The sequence below is a fragment of the Typopeltis vanoorti genome, chromosome 7 (assembly GCF_054136105.1).
Source record: "Typopeltis vanoorti isolate ZY-2024b chromosome 7, IOZ_Tvanoo_1.0, whole genome shotgun sequence".
NCBI classification, from domain to species: domain Eukaryota; kingdom Metazoa; phylum Arthropoda; class Arachnida; order Uropygi; family Thelyphonidae; genus Typopeltis; species Typopeltis vanoorti.
Genome location: NC_143555.1, coordinates 104697126 through 104715699, shown reverse-complemented (window position 1 = coordinate 104715699; position 18574 = coordinate 104697126). Strand labels below are relative to the sequence as shown.

Below are 18574 nucleotides of genomic sequence, written 5' to 3'. Positions count from 1 at the left end.
GAACATACAAAAAAATACATCTGCAGTCACAATTATGGTCAACCAGGCCTTGCGGACCATGCTTGAGATATGGCTCATAGAACTGAATGGGAAAAAACCACCATGCTCCATCGCAGTAAAATCTAGTGGAAAGCCTTCCCAGAAGATTGAAGGCTGTTATTACAGCAAACGTGAGCCAACACCTTATTAATGCCTTTCATATTAGAGTGAGAGCAGCCCTCTGGATATTTTTGATCAGATAGTGTAAATAATACCGACATCATAATCTTAGTTTCTGCAGCTATAATTTAAAATCTTTCCTCTTAGTGGTGTTGTCATATGTTGTGATATAATATGCCCACATGTAAGCTGATTTATAAGTTTGAAGTGCTTTAATTCAATTCTACTGTATTTTGAAGGTGTCACCAGTGTGTTGTTATTGATAGTCTGAAGATAAGTGAGTAGAAGTGTTAATTGAGTAGCATGAGTAGGACTTGTTAATTCCAAAAATGAATTACTGTTCTTATTTACGAATGCTAGAAGTATCAAAAATAAGGGAGACAAAATTGCATTGAGTTCAATTGCTGGAGTGAGAAATATGGTTGAGGATTTCTGTTATTGGCAGGAATATAAACGGAGGGTATAACGTTTTTTGTGAAGATGGGAGGGCAGAAAGAATGGGGAATCTGATAACATAAAGGAATTATTCCTGTTTGAGATGGAGGAAATAGTTAAATTGGTTTAAAGTGCAATATGGTTCAAGGCTGGTAGGCTGAGGTTGATAGGATGGGATTGGGGTTGGATGTTTGTATAGGTCTGGCTAAGTTGTGTGTGTGTGTTAGTGGGGGAAATGGATACAAAAATGTTTAGGTGTTATTGACCCAGTAAACAAGAGAAGGATGATCATTATAGGTGATTACCATTATGGTAATATAAATTGTAATGAAGAGATGCTATCTGGAAATAAGGAAAATGAATTTGAGTTCTTTGACAATTTTTTTTAAGCTGTATATAACAAGAAGGCACATAAGAACTGAGTCTTAAATCTAATCATGTGATTGTGAATGGGCAGTGTAGAATTCTGTTCCAGTTGGCAAGTCATTATTATGATGCACTTACCTCTTCATATGGTTCCTCATCACAGATTTCTGTGAGGAAAGCATGTATGTGGAACTATAAGGCTAGTGATTATGAAAAGCCGAGAAAACAGTCTGAAACTATAGCATGGAAGTAAGAGTTAGGTGGAAAGGAAATAAATGCCTGGTCACTGATCAAGGGCTGTTGAATAGTAACAATTTCTGAATGCATTTCAGAGGTCAAAAAGCTAAATGAAGGTAGGTTCCCCACTAATGCAAGAGTACCCCAGGGTTCTGTTCTTTCACCCACTCTCTCTCTCTTGTATATAAATGACCTGCTCCTCACAGACTTCAAATCTTATCCATAGCTTTGCTGATGACAGTGCAATCTATTCCTCCTTTTCATTTGACAAACCTGTTAGTGCTCAAGTATTAGAGTCCTCAAGATCTACCACGACCAGTGACCTGAACTCAGATCTCCTAGTTATATTCCAGTGGGGTAAGGACAACCTTGTAAACTTTGATGCCACCAAAACTCAGTTCTGTCTGATTTCTCGCAAGAAAGAGCTCGCATCCCTTCTCTTACCTTCAGTAATACTGAGATATCCAAACACGATCAGATTTCTCTGCTTGGACTGACTTGCACCTCCGATCTTTCCTGGCTCAACCATATTTCAACTATATCTTCTGCAGCTGCCAAAAAAACTTGTAGTTTCTGCACAAGACAGTACTTTACGTCATACCTTCATCCACCTGGCCATGGAATATTGTTCCCATATTTGGGGTGGTGCATCAAAATCCTCTCTAAGCGGTTTGATTCTATCCAGAAGAGGGCAATCTGGCTAATTAATGATCCCCTCTCTCACAGGCCACCTTAGACATTTTCAAATGTCTATGCCCCATTGGGATTCAAACCAGCAGCATTTGAGCTGAAAGTGAAGCTACTATCTGCTTTGCTAACCAAGCCATCGGTAATGTGAAGGCAATCTTTTGTTTTTTGTATTTATAAACTGATTGCCAAAATCTTGTTGGTCAAGTAGTTTGGCCAGGTTGGCTGAGTGGTTAGCGTATCTGCTCTCTATCCAAAAGGCTGTGGGTTCGAATCCTGCCGTGAGCATGGATGTTTGTGATTGTCTGTGAAAATAGTGGTGATGGTGGACAGTAGATGGCGTTGGTGTAGATGAGGCGGTTTGTGGATGAGGTTGAGTGGTGGAGACGGAGAGTTGGAGAGTAGGTCCCCTTCCCTCGATGAGTCTTAGGACTCCCTGGAGGTGTCAAATAATAATAATAAGTAGTAGTAGTTATATGCTAGCTCTCTAATCAACAAGCTGTGGGTTAGAGTCTTATAGTATCATTGACATTTATGAAAGTTGTGGGAGATGGTTTCTGTTGCCCAGTGTGAGACCACCACCACACCCTGCTTGTTAGTCCTAATGTGGCTTGAAAAGGTACCATGTTTAATCCAGAGCAGGGGTTCATGATTATCCATCCCTTAGTGTACTAATGTACTATAGGACTACAACCTTTTCAGGGTGGATTCATATAAAAAATCAAGGAGATGTTTATTATGACTGTTGATGAGAGCATGCATTGTTCTTAGCAGGAATAGCATGTGACATTATGCAGCTGAGAGAGAACTTTGCTGTAGCTTTAGCTGTTTGTTTTTATATTTACATGCTTTTTTGTAATATAATGCTTTTAATGCAGTGTACTATAACATCATATTATAACACTTCTTTCTCTTGCAGAACTACACTGAAGAATAGAAATAACAGCACTTCATCACTAGCCTGAAGTACACAGCTTGGTTTTCAAGGCATGTTCATAGAATGAGTATTGTGAAAATATTTCTTAATGAGTTTTGAGTATTTTTAGTATCTTACATTTTTTGAATTATTCCAGCAAAGTAAATTTTATATATATATATATATATGTATATATATGTATATATGTGTGTGTGTGTGTATATATGTATATGTGTGTATATATATCTCATCTTCTTTATACCCTCTTTTACCTTGTGGTGTCGAGGGTATATATATATATATATATATATATATATATATATAAACAAAGTAGTAATAAGTGCACTTGTTTAAGCAGAATTGGATAAAACTTGAATAACCAATTCCATGAGGACTACAAAGAACAGGCAAGGCAGGGGACTTGGTTATTTGAGGGTGGCTAAAAGAGAGGTATGAACAGCAGTTAGCTAATGAAGGCAAAAACAATCCTAAGGAGTTCTTTCGATATGTAGCCAGCAAAAGAAAGAATGATTATGGAAGGATGACATTGATTGGAGAAAATGGTATAAAGACAGCTGTTGCAGAAGGTGTGGTGGAAATACTTAATGAGCAGTTCATAAAGGCCTTTCAATCTTGTGAATGTGACTTCATGGAGAGAGTGAGAGCAGTTGATGATGGGGAAGAGAGACTGACTGTAAGTGAGCAAACCAGATGTAAATAAGGCTGTGGGACTTGATAATATATCACCACGTATTCTGAAGGAATGCGGCAGGGAGTTTTCGACGATAGTAACCAATTTATTAATAAATAAATCTGTAGATTTATTTATTAGCTGATTAACTGATTAGGAAAAAAAGAATTTTTTTTTATTTTGTATATTCAGCACCCCCACTTAAAATTTAACTGGCTGCCACTGGAGTGGAAGGAGGGCAAGATTGTGCCACTTCATAAAGGAGGTGATAGAACTCAAGCATCAAACTATTTGTGTGTCAGGTGTTGTAGTTAAGTTGTTGGAGAAGCTTGTGAGAACTAGGATCCAGAATTGGGTTGACAACATTGGTATCATCTTTCATGGACAGCATGGAAGCCATCACCTTATTGTCATGTTTTAGTAAGCTACTTACTTATTACAATAAGGTGACGGCTTTCATGAACAGAGGAGGAGGAGGATACACAGTAATATACTTAGATTTTAGATTTTGCAAAGGCTTTTGATAGATTACTGCATGATAAGTTGATAGTCAAACTAGAGTGGATGGGGCTGGATATTAGATTGGTGCATTGAATTGGAGACTGGCTATTTGATAGGTATCAACAAGTTGTGTATGGGGAAGCGATATCCAGGAAAAGGAAAGTTACTAGTCGTGTGCCTCAGGGGTCTGTTTTAGGGGGCCATTGCTGTTTAACTTGTATATTAATGATATTGGTGAAGATTTGGATGGAGATATTCATTTGTTTGCAGATGATGCAAAGTAGGGACAAACCATGAAGAGTAGAGAAGATCTTGTGGCTTTACAAGAAGACTTGAATAAATTGAGTGATTGGACACGGGAATGGGGATGCGAGTTCAATGTTGCAAAGTGTAAGGTTTTAAAATTTGGAAAACAAAGATGGGATGCAGAATTTATGCTTGTTGAGGATATATTGTCGGAGGTGGAGGAAATAAGAGATCTAGGGGTGATAGTGGATTAGGATCTGAAATTTAAGGAACACATAGCCAAAATTGTGAAGACAACACTAAGGCTTCTGGGAATGATACAGAGGATACTGACTTGTAGAAGTAGGGAGATTCATTGTATAAGGCTTTGATTAGGCCACACATGGACTACTGTGCCCAGATTTGGTCATCTGGTTTTCAGAAGGATGAAGAGATGTTGGAAAGGGTCTAGAGGTGACTGACTACCTTCTAAAGGTTAGAAGGTAGTTCTAACTACCTTCTAACCTTTAGAATATGAGGAAAGATTGAGAAGATGCAACTTAGAGTCTGGTGGACAGGAGGAAGAGGGGAGATATGATAGAGACCTACAAGTTATTATAGGATCAATGCTGGAGAGGTTCTACAGAAAATAGTAGGAGATCAGGGGAGAACCAGAGGTCATCCCTGGAAGCTGTATAAAGAGGGTGTGAGTAGGGGAGTGAGATGCAGGTTTATTTTCATACAGAGTTGTGAATGATTGGAATGCCTTGCCTGAGAGTGTGGTGTCTGCAGAGAATTTGAGTGTGTTTAAAGCATGGTATGATGAGCTGTGTGTATGATAAAAGGACCTCCTAGATGAGTCTTTGACTCCAATGAGATCTTGGGTAATAATAATAATATCATCTTTTTAATGTGTATTAGTTTTCTGAGATACATGGTCGAAAGTGACCATGATGTCTCTTAAAGTTATCCTTTGTATAAAAGAATTCAAATAAATCCTAAGGACCCATTTCATTCTCTAAATGGAATACATTCTCTAAATGTGTCTATACTTTGATTAGTAGATAAGTTCATTTTTCCCAGCAATTTACAAACTTAAAGGTGACAAGAATATGATGGAGAATTGCTTCCATCTCATGTTCCTTATTAGTAGTACTGCATCAAGCATTGAATTCTGTAGTTGATTTTTTTCTGAATGAAAAAATCATATTAGCTTGCACTAAAGATACTCTTTTCGAAACCAGCTGTAAAAAGGCCTAGAAAAGCTTTCTCTAGACAGCAACTGGAAATAATCCACAACAGTATTACTTCTGGCTGATCTAGCATTGTGGATGTTCTCACAAGGCTACACAGTCCTCTTATGTGTTGCATACATTTGAGACATACTTTCTCTCTGATGTTCTGAATTGATTGCATTGAAAATATAAACAATGTATAACTTAAATTACATGTGAAATTTATTACTGAAATTAGCTCTAGACCAGAAATGTGGGAAGAACTGACTGCCATTGTGTGTGTGAAAGATGCTCTGTTTCCTTGTTGTTTGATATATGGTAAAGCTGCTTGTAAAATTAATATTATTATGTGACACCTCCTGGCAGTCCAAAGACTCATCAAGGGAGGGCACCTACTCTACTGCTCTCTCTACCACTAAACCCACCAACTACAAAGAACTACAACTGCACCAATGCCACCCACCACTATCACTAGTATTTTCACAGACAATCACAAACATCCATGCTCATGGTGGGATTTGAACCTGCAGCCTTTTGGCTGGAGAGTGGATATGCTAACCATTCAACCAACCAGGCCAGCTAATATCTTTTTATATTCGAACAATATTTGAACAGATTAGTATAAGATATACTAATCTGTACAGATTATAGTTTATACTGTCATCAATTTCCTGATATGTAACCCCCCCCCCCCCAAAGGGGTGTTCAGGTTACTATGACAGCACTAAATGATCAAGTTTTACATTATGATTAATCTCCTATCGACAGTTTTCCTCTAAATCAATCTATTACTTGTAAGCACTCCAATATTGTCATATCTAACATTTTGTGCTTCTAAGGCACTTCTTTGGTCTTTCTCTGGATCTCTTTCCTGCCATCTGGGCATCAAACACTCGTTTTGCTAACCTTTCTTCACCCATTTTATTTAAGTGGGCCATACCACCATAAATTAGCTCAGCTGACACATTCTTAAATGCTAAACATCAACAACAACAACATAATGTCATAAGTCATAATGTCATCGACAACAACAACATAAGTTCCTTTCTAATATCTTCATTTTTAATGATTCTGTCATTGATGCCATCAGTTCACTCCACTAATTTTTCTCAGAACCCTCATGTCTGGTCTCTACTTTGATCAAGTGCTTTATTTCTACATAATAATAATAATAGAAAAAGTGGTCAACAGGGGGTGTGAGGACTAAACGTTTTGTTGGTGAATGAGTGAAATAGGTTGCCAGAGTCTGTTCTGGGTCCCATGATTGAATGTAATTCAAAGTAAAATATGATAGATGTTGCTGGACATAATGTTTAAGGCATCCCTGGATGAGATTTGCCTATGTAATAAATTGTTTATTATAATTTTACTTATTAAACTGTTATCTTTTTTAACCAATGATCATCATTTAATAAAAAAATTTATGGAAACAGTCATTTATAATTAGCCAAATTTTAGCAGCATTGAAATGGTATAGTAGTTTTGTAATTTTTTTAAAAAAAATTATTTATAAAGGAATTGATCATTAATTAGCATGGATAAAAAAGAAACAAGCAGACCAAGTAGGAACAATGTTCATTATCCAATTATACTCATAGCATTTTGCACTTTTCTCCTATCAAATAGGATGTTGAATTATTAGAATTACTATTTTTCAGTATTAAACCACACACAAAAATATTTCAGTATTAAACCACACACAAAAATATAAAAAAAAGTGTTTTAATTCAACTACTTTTGACATCTTTGTGTGTGGTTTAATACCGAAAAATAATGATCCCACAATAAGTTTCTCTCCAATATGTCCTTTCTCCACAGAAACCTACACAATAAGGATGTTGAATATCATTTTCCTTTCGTACTTTACCTGTACTTTTTTTGCACAGTACTAAACTTTCTTTAACCTAAATGGACTAAGCCCAACTAGCATATAATGTATGTTGCTCTTCTCCTATCATGATGCAGCTGAATTGAGTAATGTTGACTTCTGCTCAAAGTTTGGGTGGGACTGTAATAATCTATACCTACTGTTTATACCTAAGATCCTGTTACTAGCTTGCACGTATTCCCCTCTTTCTGTTTGGAGGACTGGACATGAGGTTTCAACTTTCCAACTTTGAAGACCTTATTCCCATAGTCGGGCCTAATTGTCAGCAATTTCTACTACAGGATCTTTTCAACTGTTCCCCATATTCTCAGAACCCAGGTGGTCATATCTGTGTGCATGCATGCATGCACGCACACACACACACAGTCACCCAAATCAGTTGGGTTGATTAGAATATGACCAAAGCAATGAAGGTTATAAGGCCAGTTTATCAGCTAACTGGATGGCCAGCTTTGTTTGTTTTGTGGGATGTAAAACCAGTTTCCAGGAAGAAGAAATCCTGTTATCTTCATATGAAACCAGCTAATCTACCTTTTACTTGAAAATGCTTATAGAAAGTATTCAAACCCAGATATCTCTCTAACAGTGGGGCATGTGGTGATTGTTCTACAGAAGCATTGCAGATCTTCTGCTAGTATGCTAGTTGTATTGGTAAGGGTGGTTAAACATTTTTTATGGGAAGCATATAGTCTCTGTAGAGCTTCTGTAGCTCAGTCAATATAGATGAAGTCCTTTGGTCGGAAAGACCTCAGTTCGATTCCCATCAGTGACGTGAGGAACCTTTATCTGGTCTCTTTTCACTAAAGGTGAGTTAGTTGGTCTCATACTGAGGTAGGGGTTTTTTCCCACCTGGAAACTTGGGTTTTTCATCCCTCCCAGAAGAGGCAAACCAACTCCCTGAACACATGCATCTACAGACATAGGACACAATTGGAGGCATAAGGCTAACCACCTTATTCTTGGGACGGGTATGGTTTGGAAGGGCTAAGGACAGCTCCGTGACAGGCCACTAGGCCTAATACGTAAAAAGAAGAATCATAGTCTATTAATGCTCGAGTAAAAAAAAAAAAGTCTGGATTGTAAACTTTTGAGTTTCCTCCTTTTTTTAGTAGTATAAAAGCCAAGCAAAATAAATTCATGGTAATGCATCAGTATTACCATGAAGGATTTTAAATCTTAAGACTTATTTTCAAAACATAATAACACTTAATGAAATGTATGAACTATTCCATTAGTTCAGAAAAAGTGCTCAAACACGGGCATATTGCATTTTTTTTTCTTGCTAACAAAATCATCTGGTGTTTTTGTAAATTTTACAATTTGAATTTTATTTAATAATAATAAAATCCTTTGAATTCTAAATTAATGCTGCTTTTTTTTCTACATGATTAAATGAAATTGCATATAAGTCAATTTTTATTTCGTTTCCTTTTTTTTAGGCTGATATTTTAAAACAAGAAATACATAAAAGTGGATCACCATCAATCTGAACCCAATGGAAAGTGTGTCTAGTAGTCCTTGCGTAGTGCCACATCATGATGGTTCTATTTCTACTTCTGAAGACTTTAGCTCTTGCTATTATCTTGTGACTGTCCTGCTTGATACTTAATTCAAGTATACTTCTCAGTTCATTCAAGCATGCAATCGGATCTGTCATGATTTAGCACTGCTATACAATATCTGCTTCAAACAGCCAAGCAAAATAAATTTTTATTTACTAGAATTACAAAATTTTTCTGTGGAAAAAAAAAATTCCAAGCTTTGTTGACACTGTCGTGTTCATATTTACTCCCAGTACACTTGTGTGCTTCCTGTAGTGCAGTGGCTAATATCTCACCAAAATGACAGTTACTTACTCATTAAATGTTTCAAAGGCTCGTCTTTGTGGTTTTGCAAAACTGCTTATTAGGTGGCGGGGCAGCATTTACAAGCTGCTGTACAGAGAAATGATGATCTTCTGTAGTCTCTACTACAGCCTCAGTGCACTTTACAGATATATTCTGTCAGAAAATCAAAGAACGTAAGTATATAGAGCTTCAGTAAGTTTTTTTTTTTAAATTGAAGACTTTGTTCATTAAATTATTGCAATCATTCATTATTTTCTGAAATGTCTGTCATGTGATAATTATGACTACTAAATACTGTTATGTAAATATTAGAGAAGGTTTTATATATTTTTTAAATATTAGACTGTTTTTATCATTTTGTCAGTTGCCAATTAAATCCATTTTGTCTATAAAATTATTTAAAATATGTACTTCAGTTTGACTTCCATAGTCTTGAAGAAAGATATTTCAGAATATCTGTAATGCTAGGGATATTATGTTAAAACTGTGTGTGTGTGTATTTATATTCATAAGTGCAATTTGGAAATATATTTTTTGTTAAAAACATTTTTATATCTATTTGAAAACATGCTAATTTTCTAATCTGGAATGGATGCTTAGACACTATCACATGTTGATGTTTAGAGGAGAAACATATCTAAGAATAATAATTAGCTAAATTCATTTAGCAATTAAATTATTAATCTAGTATTTTAAAGCATCTTCACAAGCACATGCATATAAGAACATCAAGAAGGCAAACAGACTGAAAAGGTGGGATCCTACAGTTTTAACTGGCACTCTTTAGACCCTTGTGCTGTGGAAGATTCTGAGAAAATTAATTTTTTTTTTTTTTTTTCATTGGTTCTGATGATCTCTATCCATAGCATGGTTTGTCACTTCAAAATGGCTGTAGTAAAAATGGACATAGCCTTTCTATTCACCAGTGTATTCTTAAAAGAAGCCTTGGAACTCATTCATACTTTGTCTCTTGACATAACCTGCCTTATTCAGTTTTATTATGCACTCTGGTTATTTTACTTTGTAGGGGAAAACTATGATAGACTCAAAGCACAGCTATGGACTCCTCTCCACCAGTCTTTTCATGGACTATTTTTGAATACAGTTCTAAACTTTACATCTATCAAACCCACAATATGGCTGTGCTACATTGACAATGTCTTTGTTTAGATATTAAATGGATAAGAATCCTATATTTTTATATAGCCAGTAAGTGAAACTCAAGATCGATAACTACGATTTTCTATATTATATTATAGAAAATAGAAAAGAAGACCTAGAAAATATTATTTTATATTTTCTAGGTCTACCTACTCACTGATGAGACCTCAAAAAGGGTTGAAACCGGTCTGGGTAGTGACCTCCCCTCATAATGTAATGACAGTATTACATCTCCTAGGAGCTGTGTCTTACATTATGAGAGAATATCAAGAATAGTGAGGGAGCTTGCTCCACCTTTGCTTCGAATTGCCTTCGCCGATAGTTTTTCGGCATTGAAACTCATAGATCGTAGTTATCGATCTTGAGTTTCACTTACTGGCTATATAAAAATATAGGATTCTTATCCATTTAATATCTATTCAATTGCCAGAAAACTAGCCTTTTGGCTTTTTATTCTAATTACATAATACAAGCACACCTTTATGGCATTCGTATAGTGAAGGTATGTAAGTTCTTTTCACTAAGTTTTGATATTTTCTAGGTCTACCTACTCACTGATGAGACCTCAAAAAGGGTTGAAACCGGTCTGGGTAGTGACCTCCCCTCATAATGTAATGACAGTATTACATCTCCTAGGAGCTGTGTCTTACATTATGAGAGAATATCAAGAATAGTGAGGGAGCTTGCTCCACCTTTGCTTCGAATTGCCTTCGCCGATAGTTTTTCGGCATTGAAACTCATAGATCGTAGTTATCGATCTTGAGTTTCACTTACTGGCTATATAAAAATATAGGATTCTTATCCATTTAATATCTATTCAATTGCCAGAAAACTAGCCTTTTGGCTTTTTATTCTAATTACATAATACAAGCACACCTTTATGGCATTCGTATAGTGAAGGTATGTAAGTTCTTTTCACTAAGTTTTGATATTTTCTAGGTCTACCTACGCACTGATGAGACCTCAAAAAGGGTTGAAACCGGTCTGGGTAGTGACCTCCCCTCATAATGTAATGACAGTATTACATCTCCTAGGAGCTGTGTCTTACATTATGAGAGAATATCAAGAATAGTGAGGGAGCTTGCTCCACCTTTGCTTCGAATTGCCTTCGCCGATAGTTTTTCGGCATTGAAACTCATAGATCGTAGTTATCGATCTTGAGTTTCACTTACTGGCTATATAAAAATATAGGATTCTTATCCATTTAATATCTATTCAATTGCCAGAAAACTAGCCTTTTGGCTTTTTATTCTAATTACATAATACAAGCACACCTTTATGGCATTCGTATAGTGAAGGTATGTAAGTTCTTTTCACTAAGTTTTGATATTTTCTAGGTCTACCTACTCACTGATGAGACCTCAAAAAGGGTTGAAACCGGTCTGGGTAGTGACCTCCCCTCATAATGTAATGACAGTATTACATCTCCTAGGAGCTGTGTCTTACATTATGAGAGAATATCAAGAATAGTGAGGGAGCTTGCTCCACCTTTGCTTCGAATTGCCTTCGCCGATAGTTTTTCGGCATTGAAACTCATAGATCGTAGTTATCGATCTTGAGTTTCACTTACTGGCTATATAAAAATATAGGATTCTTATCCATTTAATATCTATTCAATTGCCAGAAAACTAGCCTTTTGGCTTTTTATTCTAATTACATAATACAAGCACACCTTTATGGCATTCGTATAGTGAAGGTATGTAAGTTCTTTTCACTAAGTTTTGATATTTTCTAGGTCTACCTACGCACTGATGAGACCTCAAAAAGGGTTGAAACCGGTCTGGGTAGTGACCTCCCCTCATAATGTAATGACAGTATTACATCTCCTAGGAGCTGTGTCTTACATTATGAGAGAATATCAAGAATAGTGAGGGAGCTTGCTCCACCTTTGCTTCGAATTGCCTTCGCCGATAGTTTTTCGGCATTGAAACTCATAGATCGTAGTTATCAATCTTGAGTTTCACTTACTGGCTATATAAAAATATAGGATTCTTATCCATTTAATATCTATTCAATTGCCAGAAAACTAGCCTTTTGGCTTTTTATTCTAATTAAATGTCTTTGTTTGCTCACATGGCTGGTATATGTTGGAAACATTTCTAGCCCACCTGCCCTTCCTTCCTTCTTTCCTTTATACTCTGCTTGCCTGGCTATCTAGCAAATTCTTACCCTTTTCTGTCTAAAGAAAACCAACCTAGACTGGAAGGAGCTAGAACCACCTGCTTTAATCATGCTACATTCCACTGAAATGGTCACATCTGGAACAACTTTTTAGCCAATAGCTTCTCTCTGTATCCCCATGGGCATCTATGTTATCATCCCTTGCTCTTGCAAGCTATTGCTTTTGAAAAACTGGAAAAACAGACTATATCCATTATCTAAACTGCTATTCTGAGGTGGCAGATCATCATATGGATATAGGTAATCCAGTGGGAACACTCTTTTTATAGAGAAGCAAATGTAAATCTGACAGACTATTTCTGGAATCCACATTTTTCTGAACACCACAGCACTAGTTTTTCAAATCTAAACAAATTCAGGTACTTCACATTCCAAAAATGTTGGGAGATCATCTTAAGACCTTCATCAAGATCCTGTCATTGTACCAGTTAGGGCTATAGGATTCCATCTTTTTATCCAGTCTTTGCATTCCTGCTAGCATGACTGCATACATGTGATTAGTGATGACTAATATTTAAGGAATTGACAGCGTATACTAGAAATATAGATTAAATAAACTTTAATATATACTTTCCGATATTTCGGCGAACGTCACATTGCCATCTTCTTGGGAACTTACTACAAGACACGTGCACACAAGTACTAATAACAGCAAATGAGACTGAAGCTAGGAAGCTAGCGTTTCCTAAAGTCCTGATGGTGCCCCCTGGCGGGCTATATTGGTAGTTCTTAGCCTTTGGGCTGAAGTTCTTCTGAAGAGACTGCCCCAAATTTGGGAAACATTTATCAGAAGAACTTCAGCCCAAAGGCCAAGAACCACCAATATGGCCCACCAGGGGGCACCATCAGGACTTTAGGAAACGCTAGCTTCCTAGCTTCAGTCTCATTTGCTGTTATTAGTACTTGTGTGCACGTGTCTTGTAGTAAGTTCCCAAGAAGATGGCAATGTGACGTTCGCCGAAATATCGGAAAGTATATATTAAAGTTTATTTAATCTATATTTCTAGTATACGCTGTCAATTCCTTAAATATTAGTTATCATGTTTAACCAGCGTATAAGCCTCTCAACAAGAAACATGTGATTAGTGTTTATCTTTGTGTCTGTGAAGCTGCCTTGGTGACTAAAGGCAAAATATTAACCTAATAATAATTATAGCTAAATAAATTTATTTTCCATACTTTTTTTTTTCTCTTCTGAACATCGACATGAAACTTAATTTTCTAACAGCTAATTATGATTAGAACTTCATCATTGGATCTTAGGTTAATTTTCAGAGGTGTTATTTTATTGCTATCTTGTTAACAAGATTCTGCCATCAGATGATTAAGTTAATAAGAGAAGAAACTTGTAAACATGGGTAATTTTTAAAAAATGTATATGTTAGCATTTTGATTTCTATGAGACTTGGGTTAGACACCATTGTGACTAGTTTTTTAGACATCATCGAGATGAATAGTAAATTATAATTTTTCGTCAAGTATATTCTTTTTTCATTCTTTCCAAGCATAAGCATATTGTTTGCACATTAAGTATCTTCAACTTTCTGACTAAAGAAAAAACTGCTGCAGGTATCTCATATGAAAAATATAATAATAACACAGTCATTTATCATTTTGCTAATTATAACATGGAAATATGACTTCTGTTCATTAATTTTGCTCTTATTATCTCACCACTCGACTTGATCAAGTCAAGTAGTGATCTTTCCATAATACATTATGCAATGCTGGAGCAATTTGTTATGAAGTGAACTGCCTTTATATACAAGTAACCTGATTGTGAAGATACTTCATGCAAAATTTTGTTTCCACTATTACTACTGTAAGTTTACAATTAATGGGTGGGAATCACATAAAAAAAAATAATAAAATAAAATATCAAATTTTGAAGTGTAAAGTTAGCATGTACTCTTAGAGAATACAGCAATCTCTCGATTAGTGCGTCATTTTTTTTCTATACCCAAATTCGATTAGTGCGCCTATATACATCTTAAAAATAAATGTTACAGATTTAAAAAATTTTTCTCTCTGTACATTTTTATGGCTAACTATTTAAAAAAAATCAATCACCAGGATGAAAAGCGAATTTTAATGGCATACTACACTATTTCCATGTACACTGAATTCCAAATTTACCACCAAAATGTAATTTATCTGCTAATTACAGAGCCTTTTGATGATCATATCTCGTCCCTCCTTTGCAACTGTTTTCCTTAATTTTTTAATTTAAAGTATTTTCCCAGCCCCTTTCATCATGAGTAAAAGAATTAATGAGCAAAAAAGTGGAAGTGTGAAAATGATTCGAAAAGTAATCTCATTGGAAGAAAAACTTGGAATAATAAAGAAAAATGAACAAGGCGAGTCCAGATCAAAGATAAGACAAGAACACAAAAATGGGTGAATCATCTATTTTAAGCAAAGCTGCTGAATATAAAGAGAAAGGTAAGACTACTTCAAGTTCATCATGCATGCACGCACTTGAAATCAAAGTATTATAAAGATTGTAACCAAAAACGGATCCCGCTAAACACTGACTTTATTAAATCAAAAGCATTAGGTCTTTGCAACTTTGAAAGAAAGAAATTCTTCTTTTCCATCAATGATGGAAAAGATGAAGAATTCCACACTAGTGCTGAGTGGTTTGAGCATTTCAAAAAGAGAAATAGCCTACATAATGTTTGCCTGTGATTAGAATTTGTGGCCACCTTATCTGCAAGTGCAGATAAGGTGGCCACAAATTATCCAGAGATTTTGAAGAAAATTGTGGAAGAAGGGAGGGGGGGGCTATTGTAACTAACAAATATTTAATGTCAATGAAACCAGCCTATTTTGGAAGCGAATGCCTTCCAAGACTTTTCTGGCCAAATCAGAGAAATCTCAGCCTGGTTATAAAGTCAAATCACATTTCTGCTGGAAATATGCGAGCTGTTTGGAATCGCATTCTTTCACATTGTGCAAAATGATTTTAGAGGCTTTTCAAATGAATCTAAGTTAATTAAATCTCATTCTGAGAAATTGGGTGATTCCACCCTGTAAAATTTAGATGCACAGCAGGAAGATCCTGAAGACTATGAAGAAAATTTAATCGCTGGCAAGCCCAAAGAGATTTCACAGAAACAATTTGAAAATGTTCGTACAATTGAAGTTTTTAAGCAGCAATGCTTAGAGGCTGGTCCTGATGAAGAGAGAAGCAGTAAAATTTGCAGAAGAGTAGAAGAGGCAATAGGGCCATACCATCAGTTGTATGAAAAAAAAAAACAAAAAACCAGAATGCCTGCCAAACTACGTTAGCTCAATTCTCTGTTAAGAAGCAGAATAATAAATTGATATTCTGAATATGTTTTATTGTCTATCAGCGTCATGGTTTTCCTTTAACTAAGCCCTGAGATATACCCTAATTCTTTTATAAAAAAATAAGGTTAAAAAAAGAAATTTGAGGAACGAATTATTCTTTTTCCCATAGGTTATTATATTCGATTAGTGCATTTTCGATAATGCGCCTATTTTAAAGAATGCATTAATCGAGGGATTGCTGTATAAAGAAAAATGTAAAAAGCTCTTGTTGCTTAACAAAATTCATGGGAAGAATGTATCAAGGGATTAGGATTCTATAATGGTATTACGTGAAAAGATTTTATTACTGACTTCCTATTAACACTTTTCCTCCAAATAGTCTTATCTGTCAGCACTGCAATAATTTCGTATCTTATTTTGGTGGAAAGAGGGGAAAATAGTTCAACTGCATAAAGGAGGATCCAAGACAGCTGTTGCAAATTACCGACTGATCAGCATATCAGGAGTCGCTGTCAAGGTCTTGGAGAAAGTAGTCAAGTAAAATACAGGAATGGATTGATGAAAATGAGAATACTATATGGGGTATAGCATGGTTTTGTGAAGGGTAGATCATGCCTCATTAACTTGCTCAAGTTTTATAACACAGTGAATACTGAACTGTATAGGGGTAATGGATTTACAGTGATACTGCTGGACCTGGCTAAAGCCTTTGACAGGATACCAATGGAATTCTAATCCGTAAACTGCAACATATGGGGATGGATATAGGGTTGGTGTGATGGATAGGTGGATGGTTGATGGAGAGATATCAGAAAGTAGTTTATTCAGGAGTAGAGTCCAAAAGACGGCCTGTGACTAGTGGTGCGTCGCAAGGTCTGTTCTTGGACCACTACTATTTAATTTGTTCATTAACAATATAGGAAAGGATCTGAGAGGAACAGTTAATTTGTTTGCTGATGATGTAAAGTTGGGTAGGACAATGGTGAATGCAGATGATGTCAGAATTTTGCAGGATGATTTGGATAGTTTGGAGGATCGGCTAAGGAGAATGGATGTCAATTTAATGTGCAAAATGTAAGGTTATGCATTTTGGGGTGAAAAGATTAGCAGCAGTATACCACATTGGTGGAACAGTACTCCAGGAGATTGACGAGGCCAGGGATTTGGTAGTGTTGGTGGATAGGGAGTTGAAGTTTAGGGTGTACATTGCAAAAGTGGCTGAATCAGCTCATCAAATCACTTGGCTGCTAAAAAATACATTGACGAGTAGAGACAAGCAAGTTATTGTTCCTCTGTATTGAGCCTTGATAAGACCCCCATCTCGACTACTGTGCCCAGATTTAGTCACCTGGGTTTTTTCTAGATGATGGGGGGGGGGGAGGTGGAGAGGATCCAGAGGTGAGTGACCAAGATGATAGCAGGTCTATTGAAGATTTGTGGGTTACACAAATTGGTTGATAGACAGAAAAGGGGGGATATGATTGAGACATTCAAATTACTAAAGGGTTTCTATAGGATTAATTCAGAGGATATTTTTGAGAACAGGACTGGTGGTAGGAGGACAAGGGGCCATCCATGGAAGCTGGGCAAGAGTGTGGTTAGTAAGGGTGTTAGAGCTAGTTTTTTTTTTTTTTTTAGATTGGTGAATGAGTGGAATAAGCTGCCAGAGTCTGTTGTGGGTGTTATGACTGTGAATGAGTTCAAGGCAAAGTATAATAGATACTGTGAATGTTGAATAGTTGATGAACATGATGTTCAGGGGCTCCTTGGAGTTGCCCGTAATAATAATAATTTCGTTCTTCTAAGGCATTTCTATCTGCATCAGTCCACTTAGATCTTGATCTTCCTCTGAGTTCTTTTATGGCATTAAACACTTATTTGCTAACTTGTCTTTCCCATTTTGTTTAGTTCACCATAGAACCACTTGAGTAATATGGTGCTCTGCTTACTCATTCCTGAATGCTAATAATGTCAAGTTCCTTCTTAATATATTCATTTTTAATGATTCTGCCATTAATGCCATTTGTTCACTCTCCTAATTTTTCTCAGAACTCTTATATTGGCCTCTAGTCTTTGATCAACTAGTTTATTTCTAATCTAACTCTCAGATCCATAAGTTAAACTTGGTTTAAACACTGTTTTGTATGAAACAATTAATTACAAGAAACACACGTATAAACTACAGTGAAAATTATTTAATTGTAAATATTTCATCCTAAGTATCTTAGGACATCATCAGTACAGTATTTAAACAAAAATTAGGAATAACATATAGTTAGGGCGCATGATTACAATAGAATCTCATGAAAACGTGCATAACGTGCTAAAGTAGTACAAAAAAAAAAAAAACGTTAATTATTTAACACAGTTTTGTATGATAATTTCCCATACTTTAGGAATAGTAAGAACGTCGTTTAGGTTTGGTCTGTGTAGTAGGGCTTCAGAACTTTCTTTGTATAAACGTTCATGTTTAAATATAGATCTATGTAAAAGTTTAGCCTTTTCCCAATGGATCCTATGGTTTGGATTTTCAATTCCGTGTTGAGAGAGGCCAGATTTCTGCGGTTTAAGAAGACGAATGTGGTCTTGATGTTCCAAGATGCGTTTCTGAACAGACCTACCCGTCTGTCCAACTTATTACCTTCTCCTAAGGACAAATTCTCACCCTTGATGTTACCTGGTGTTTATGAGATTCCATGCTCATGCAAATTATCTTACTTTGGACAGACAGGTAGGTCTGTTCAGAAACGC

At 36.0% G+C, this 18574-nt stretch overlaps 1 protein-coding gene across 1 annotated transcript in view; it reads left to right on the top strand.

The window, feature by feature from the left end:
• The window catches only part of LOC150104933 (bestrophin-4-like), a 115169-nt gene that overhangs the window by 15628 nt on the left and 80967 nt on the right, over positions 1 to 18574 (top strand). Inside the window, exons 2-3 of the mRNA XM_090395433.1 lie at positions 2804 to 2871; positions 8780 to 9360. Coding sequence (XP_090251559.1) covers positions 9182 to 9360 — 179 coding nt within the window. The 5' untranslated portion in view covers positions 2804 to 2871; positions 8780 to 9181. The remainder of the gene's footprint in view (positions 1 to 2803; positions 2872 to 8779; positions 9361 to 18574) is intronic.